Genomic DNA, 8,103 nt, shown 5'->3' with positions numbered 1-8,103 from the left:
TATGTAACAGATGGTTATTGCTTATCATACTATAAAGTTGGCATTTTTGTACTGAAGTTCATGCGTCATTCATCCTCTTTGGTTGGTTCATGCGAATACATTTTGATAATGTTTGAAACTGGACATTTGTTTTCTTATTTGAGCAAATATCATGTTCTTTTGACATCTTATCATGGTTATCGACGAGTATCGGTATGAGCGGACCAGACTAGTTGAGTAAAACAAACAAACAAACATCAAGCTCTCACCAAAACCTCTCCTTGTTCGGCGAATCTCCTGCCAACATATGCCGCCATTCCCCCCATTCCCTCTTGATCGGTATGGACTTGCTTAAAAAGGTCACACATCAACATTTTGGTTCAAACTTTTATATGCAATTGAAGGGGTATAATATTCATTTTACATATGAATTTTTAACGTCTGTTTAGGAAAAGTTCAAAAGATTGGTACATAAAGAGAAACATATATGTACTTGAATAAGGAATAAACAAACCTGTAATGTGAATCCTTCCTGTAATTAACTCAAGATATTACACGTAGAAATCAAAAAATTCGCAAAAAACAAAAACAAACCGTCCAAATCAAAACAACTCGGTTTGTTTAAAGTGTATACCGTTCAGTTTGTGGTTTAGCACTTGGAACCGACTGTGTTGCCACCAAGATCTGCGCAGGTAAACTGGGTATCGTGGTAACACCAAAACGAGTGATTTACGTTTTTGGATTTAGCTTTCACTCGTGACACAAGACACCTTTAATTTTTCTTTCCTTCCGATTTGGGAGGAAGCGGTGAGAAAGTCATCTTTTTTTTTTTCCTTTCTCATCATTTCCTTTCTCACTTTGACTTTCTTTTCTTATCCCTCGTTAAGTTAACTCGGGAACAGAGCGTTAGTGACGTCATAATGAGCACTCGTTGTGATTAGTCTCTGCCATGAGAATAATGATCGGGGCAGGACATATGTGATTGATGCTAAGAGAGTAATTAGTTGAAAGAACTGAATGCCTTCTTCTCATTGAAAATGGATTTAAATCCCTCTTGGAGAGTGTGGCTTAGAGAACATTTTTCATCATGAGACTTTGCTGCAGGCCTTTATCTAGTGCTGGGAAATGGTTTTATCCATCAATCTTATATTGCACAAAGTATCTCACTGGACTTGATGCATGGCGGCAGGTTACCATTGAGTCTTGGTGCGCCTGTATGTAAGATCCGGGCTACTCGTTTAGGTCTGACAAGTGAATAAGGTCTGACAAGTGAATAAGGTCTGGTCTGGTTCTATTTGTTTACCCGTCTTTACCCCTTAACTACAGGATGTCGGACGTCTGATCCTTGGTCAGGCGTTGACCATCTAAGTGGATTTCTTCTTGTGTAATGTTGAGCGTTCTTATTTGTTACCTATCCTTGACACCATGCATCTGGTTGTTCAGGGTGCGACTTATTCCCATGTAAGTTGACTATTATACAAGTCTAGAAGTTACCCCTCATGTCATGTAAACCAAACCAAACCAGTGTTATTACCATTTCACAATTATTTATTTTTCATTTTTATCTGTTATATTCGCCTGGATTTCAAACAGATCTAAGCACACTTCTATCAGCTGGTGGAAATAGTGTTGGTCCCCTGTGTCTTGTTTCTCTTAAGTTTTTGCTTTGTTTGTTTTGGTTCCTTTGTACTTCTTTCAGCTGTGCGCTGCCTTGTTTAATGATAATTTGCCTTCCAAAAAAAATCCTTATCATTAAAAAATAATATTTATCATTAAAAAAAAGAATGTACGCTTTTATCGTTTAAAAGATAAACTTGTTAACCGTATAACCCTCAAAACCAAACAATTTGATTTATCATTTTCTAGCCCTATAATCTGAGTCATTTGACATGAAATTTATAATAAAACCAGACAAATCAAACTTAATCTGAGTCATTTGACATAAAATTTATAATAAAAACAGACAAATCAAAACTTTACGTGAAGTAATCAGTAGCTAATAAGTAAATGATTCGCCTCTTGCCATAATTTCTATCATATCTTATTACATTTACGTAAAAATTCCTAAAATATCTTATTACATTTACCGTAAAAAATTATCTCAAAATATCATTTTCACAAATACAAAATTTTCATTACTAATTAAGTAATTACAGTATATAATATTTTCCTTATATTAAACTTACGGGTAGGGATAGTGTACATTAATCCAGAAGTGTATTATAACACTATAAAAACCATATAAACACTGTAACATTATCTAACACTATACGACACTATATAACAATATATAGCACTATACATCTATCATAGACATGCTATCAGAAAAATTATAGTGTTATATAGTGTTACATATTATTATACAGTATTTATATGATGTTATATATAATGTTATAATACACTTTTCACACTTGATACTTAGTTAAACTTAATTATATACGTTTCTAACATTTTTTTTATATGGAAAACATAATTCGAGGGGCGTGTATAACAACGAAATATCAGTGGGGCTGTATCTATATGCGTTTCACCCAAATTCACACCACCAATATTAGGGTTTAGACACAAGTAACCGTCATCCTACTCACTTCCACCAACAATGGCAGAACCTGCACCTTCACTTCTACCATTCAACAACTTAACAATCTCCGACACCGTCACCGAAGCCGACTTCTCCCAGCGCGTCCTGATCCGCTCAATCCTAACCCGTCCCGACTCCGGCGCCGGTCTCGCCGGTCAAACCGTCAAGGTCGGCGGTTGGGTGAAGAAAGGGCGGGAACAAGGCAAAGGCTCATTCGCGTTCCTTGAACTCAACGACGGATCTTGTCCGGCGAACCTGCAGCTTATTATTTACGCCGATGTTGCGCCGTTAGGTCAGTTTACTCCCACTGGTACGTGTTTGCATGTTGAAGGTGTGCTTCAGATGCCTCCTGAAGATAAACAGGGGAAGCAGTCGATTGAGTTGAAGGTTACGAAGGTATTAGATGTTGGAGCTGTGGATCCGGCGAAGTATCCGTTGCCGAAGACGCGGTTGACGCTTGAGTTTCTTAGGGATTATGTTCATCTTCGTCCGAGAACTAATACTGTAAGTTCTGGATCACTGGATCTTGTTTTTATATGCGGTTGATTGGTTTGATTGAATTTAGAAATGTGTTTGTTGTATGCATTGCTGTTATGCTTGCAGTTATTTACTGAGGAATGTTGTGACTTGTGAGGTGGAATTAGGTCTCTGTTGTTTAATAGTAGTTGATGTAAAAGTAAAAGTTGGTATGTAAAAGAATTGAACGAATACGAATGAGGGCATGTTCATGTTCGTTCATTTAACTGTAATCAAACACCAACAATTAAACGAAAGGATATTCTTGTTTATGTTTGTTTGTTAGGAAAATGAACATGTTTGTGTTCGTTCGTTAACATTCTAAACGAATAATTCATAAACACAAACGAAAACAAATGAACAAATATAAATGAACTTTTGTATTAAAAAAAATAATACACACATACACACGTGTATATATATAGAGAGAGCGCTTTTGTATCAATATTTAAACGTAAATAAACGAACATAAATGGATGTTCACAGGCGCAAATGAACAAACGAAACATGTGTTTTTCGTTCGCTTAATTAAATGAACATAAAACTTTGTGCGTATTCATTCGTTTATTAAATAACTGAATATAAATGTACTGTCTGTCGAACGGTTCAAACATTCGGTTCATTTACAAGCCTATGTAAAACAGTACCAGAAATGTTTATATTCATGTAGTGCTTAATCTTTTTTACTTTCTAGTTGCAGTTCTTATATTATTTGGCTAGGTTTGAGATATATGAGGAGTCTCTGATGTTAATATTGGCAGGTTATTATATCTTTTAAGGCATCACCGATCATAACCTTTGTTGTTACCGTTTCAGATTTCAGCTATTGCTCGTATCCGTAATGCGCTGGCTTATGCAACTCACACGTTCTTCCAGAAGCACGGGTTTCTTTATGTGCATACTCCAATCATCACCACTAGCGATTGTGAAGGTGCAGGAGAGATGTTTCAGGTCACGACGCTTATAAACGATGCTGAAAAGGTGGAAAAAGAGCTAATCAAGAATCCTCCTCCTTCACAAGAAGATGTGGATTTGGCCAGAAGTGTTGTGAAGGAAAAAGGTGAGATAGTTGCCAAATTGAAGTCCGATAAAGCTGGTAAACCCGAGATAACAGCTGCAGTTGCTGAACTTACGAAAGCGAAAGAGAATCTGTCAAAGGTTGAAGAGAGATCTAAACTGAAACCTGGTATTCCAAAGAAGGATGGGAAGGTTGACTATGGTCAAGATTTCTTTGCTCGTCAGGCGTTTTTAACCGTTTCGGGTCAGCTTCAAGTTGAGACGTTTGCTTGTGCACTTAGTAGTGTGTACACTTTCGGGCCGACGTTTCGAGCCGAGCATTCTCATACATCACGACATCTTGCTGAGTTTTGGATGGTTGAGCCCGAAATAGCATTTGCTGATATTGAGGTATGAATGCTTACATAATGCACTTTTTTGTTTATAGTTCAGACTTCAGAGATGATCTGTAATACATATTCAAACAAACACTTTATGCAGGATGATATGAAGTGTGCAGAGGCATACGTTAGATTTCTTTGCCAATGGCTACTTGACAACTGTCTTGATGACATGGAATTTATGGTTGAGAAGTTTGACAAAAAGGCTATTGAGAGGCTAAAAATGGTTGCGTCAACCAACTTTGTACGCCTTTCATACACAGAAGCAGTTACAATTCTCGAGGAAGCTGTTTCTAAAGGCCACAAGTTTGAGAATAAAGTAGAATGGGGAATTGATTTGGCATCTGAACATGAGAAGTACTGGTTTTGTTACTTTTAAGTTTTAACACGGTTGTACCACTTGTTCACTTATGATTTTTAATTTTTTATTGTGCAGATACTTGACTGAGACAAAATTTGAGTCACCTGTGATTGTGTATAACTATCCTAAAGGGATTAAAGCGTTTTACATGAAAGTCAACCCTGACAAGAAAACAGTAGCTGCCATGGATGTTCTTGTGCCAAAGGTACGGTTTTCATTCTGAATGCATTCTTGGGTGCTTTTTGCAACTGTGTTTGTTTTTGACGAATCATTTAGACAACTATGAAAATTTTGCAATATTGTGTATGTTACCCAAGGTTTTTGTTTTTTTAATAGGTTGGTGAACTAATTGGAGGAAGCCAAAGAGAAGAAAACTATGAGGTCATCAAAGAAAGGTATGAGAAGCAAACACCACCTATCGAATTCTAGTGCTGCATACGAACTGAACGTTCAGTGAACAGTTCGTTAACCGTTCGGCAGGAAGTTCGTTTTTGTTCGTTCTTTTATTAAATGAACGAACACGAAATTTTTTAGTTAAATGAACGAGCTTGAACAAAGGTCGCGTTCGTTCATTTATGTTCGTGTGTGTTTGATAGTTTATTAGTGTTTTTAGTTTTTATATTTTATTTAGTTACTTCAAAATTACGAATAAAATATTTATTAAGTACCAGTATATTATATATTGGGTTGATGGATGCTTGTTACAATGTTCGTTTGTTTCCATTTGTGTTCATGAACTAATAGGTTGTGTTGATAAACTTTCGTTGCCTAAAGTTAACAAACGAACACGTCCATTTCCTTAACAAACGAACACGAACATAAATTCTCGTTCGGTAAGGGTTCATGAACAGTTCGTGAACACATATATTTCCTTAACAAACGGACACGAACAAAGGCGTGTTCGTTCGGTTCGTTTGTAGCCCTAATAAAGCGAACTGACTTTTGTTAGCCTGTGTTTGATTGGTATGCAGGATTCTTGAGATGGGGCTGCCACTAGAGCCATATGAGTGGTACCTTGACCTGCGTCGCTACGGGACCGTGAAACATAGTGGGTTTGGTCTAGGGTTCGAGAGGATGATTCTTTTTGCAACAGGGATAGACAACATCAGGGATGTAATCCCTTTTCCAAGGTATCCAGGAAGAGCAGATCTTTAAGGATACATGGGGCCGTACAAATACACTTATCACATCAAATGATTCCTTTTGCGTTTAGTATTTATTAGCATTTACATTTGCTAAAACCAGTTTGAATTGAATACACATCTTGTAAGATTTTGTTTCTACTAATTGGTGATGTTACAAACCCTTGTTCTTCTGCTATTAGAAAAACAGTCTTTTGTCTTCTCTGATTTTAGGTTTTACCTGTATTTGCTCACAAGACTAATTGATCTTGTACTTGATTCGTGTCCGTAGAGTAGAACATGGTCGAACATATGTAAAACCTTCAAGCATTCCACAAAACTGAACTGTCTTTGATACCAAATTAGAACTTGAGAACATCTTTTGTATATATTCTTTTGTGTAGGATGATTATAAAGGTGGATGCATGTACATGCATATAGATGCTTTAAAGAGTGCTACAAAATCTATCCATAGTGGGACTATAGGTGCACAAAAAAACCGTATCTGGAACTGGACCAGGTAAAAAAGCCAGGAATCGGTTTTTTTAATACCTGGTTATTCTATACCCGAAACCGGAATCGACCCTACCCATATATTCTATATGTAGGGTATGCATTTGATCCCAATACCTAGAACCATAACCATAACCAATTTATACCCTTTTGATACCCGGAAGGCCGGAACCGGTTTTTTAATACCCGACTCGGTTTTTATAATACTTGATACAATACATATAATAATTACGAGTCTAAACTCATTTTACAAGTGATTAACTTGTAGATGTTCTAAGCTTGTTACTCCGTTGTAAACAATTATTGTATACTCTAAACTATATGCTTGTCTTTTTAGCTAGGGTTCAATTTTTTTTACATTGTACAAATGTATATTTATTAATATTAAATAAAAAAACCTGAAAACAAGGTATTAGAAAACCTGATAATAACGTATTAAAAAACCTGAAAAATAGGGTATGATCTTTTGGTTCAATAACCGTACCCGAAACCGAACCAATTATAACAATAGCCGGTTCCAACCCTTAAATAAAAAACAGGAACCAATTCTATTTCTGAAACCTGTTATTATAAGTACCCGGTTTGTGCACCTCTCCATCTAGTCTATTTCTGGAACCAATTCATTTTGTCTGTTTACACAATAACTATTAATTACTTAGGCCCAACTTCAAATAACCGTCATGCCCTTTCTTAATCCAAGATGGTAATTGGGCTTGGTCTTTATGACTTTATTGGTTTTGTTTAATTCTGAATTTCTGATTCTAAAGGAGCTTTGATTAAGATTGCACATTTCTTTCTATAAGTCGTTATTTTCTATCAACCTGTATACTCATGAAAAGTCAAATATAATATATTAAAAAGATATAAGCCTCTTGTTATGCCATTGGAACTTCACAAATAACGTATTGAGGGATAGGTTTGGTTTTTGGACCACCACAAAAAGGCCTTTTTGAACTTTAAAGAACCCGGTTACACCCGGTACAAAATCAAGGATTTTGGGTTATAAAAAATAATAGTAACTACTAAAATGTTTCATAATAAACATGTATGTTTCACAAACATGTTGTATTCATGCTTGACTTGCTACACCCCTTTAGTTAAACAGATTGTGTCCATGTTAAACCTATTTACATATTTAACCCAATTATTATAAGCTTTCAACCTCTTTTTACAACTAGTCAATCGATTTGACTCTTTAATTGAGTTAGGGTTACATGATTTTAAATGTGTAAGCTAGTCTTTTAACACAAATAAACACATGGTTAATGTTTGGGTTCATTAATTCCATCTGTCTACCTTATTAAATGAACATAAGACAACCCGTAGTGGCCCAAAATTTGAGCGTTTTTTCATAAAACCACGCCCCAAAACGCCCGATTACCGCCCTTGGACGTTTTTTTAAAAAAAATTGCTTTTGGCGTTTTTTTTAACGTTACACGAGGCACATATTTTGATGAATCTATATAATACCATTATAAAGAATAATGGAAGATAAGACAAATGTAAAAAAATAAACTAAATTAAAAAAAAGGAATGTAATAAAGGAGAAAGGAAGGTGTGAGGGTGGTGCATACCACGTGCAAGTTGGTGTTAGATCCCACCGTACGAGACAACCGTATAATCTCAAAGCATATC

General features: G+C 35.9%; 1 protein-coding gene across 1 annotated transcript; it reads left to right on the top strand.

Moving 5' to 3' along the window:
* The first annotated feature begins 2,485 nt into the window (after positions 1–2,485).
* LOC110884133 (asparagine--tRNA ligase, cytoplasmic 1) lies at positions 2,486–6,183 on the top strand. The gene is made up of 6 exons (XM_022131814.2): positions 2,486–3,064; positions 3,893–4,483; positions 4,574–4,830; positions 4,910–5,039; positions 5,171–5,229; positions 5,806–6,183. Exons 1-6 carry the CDS (start codon positions 2,579–2,581, stop codon positions 5,987–5,989), a joined length of 1,707 nt encoding a protein of 568 aa, XP_021987506.1. The 5' UTR covers positions 2,486–2,578; the 3' UTR covers positions 5,990–6,183.
* The last annotated feature ends 1,920 nt before the right edge of the window (positions 6,184–8,103 follow it).

The sequence above is a fragment of the Helianthus annuus genome, chromosome 14 (assembly GCF_002127325.2).
Source record: "Helianthus annuus cultivar XRQ/B chromosome 14, HanXRQr2.0-SUNRISE, whole genome shotgun sequence".
In the NCBI taxonomy this organism is placed as follows: Eukaryota; Viridiplantae; Streptophyta; class Magnoliopsida; order Asterales; family Asteraceae; genus Helianthus; species Helianthus annuus.
Note: the sequence above shows the minus strand (reverse complement) of the source record. Positions and strands in the feature narration are given on the sequence as shown.

Excerpts from the sequence above, each read along its gene's own strand:
- LOC110884133 (XM_022131814.2), top strand. The coding sequence starts at position 2,579 with ATGGCAGAACCTGCACCTTCACTTCTACCATTCAACAACTTAACAATC. Across the intron at positions 4,484-4,573 it reads TAGCATTTGCTGATATTGAG|GATGATATGAAGTGTGCAGA; the intron begins GTATGAATGCTT and ends CACTTTATGCAG. Across the intron at positions 4,831-4,909 it reads TTGGCATCTGAACATGAGAA|ATACTTGACTGAGACAAAAT; the intron begins GTACTGGTTTTG and ends TTTATTGTGCAG.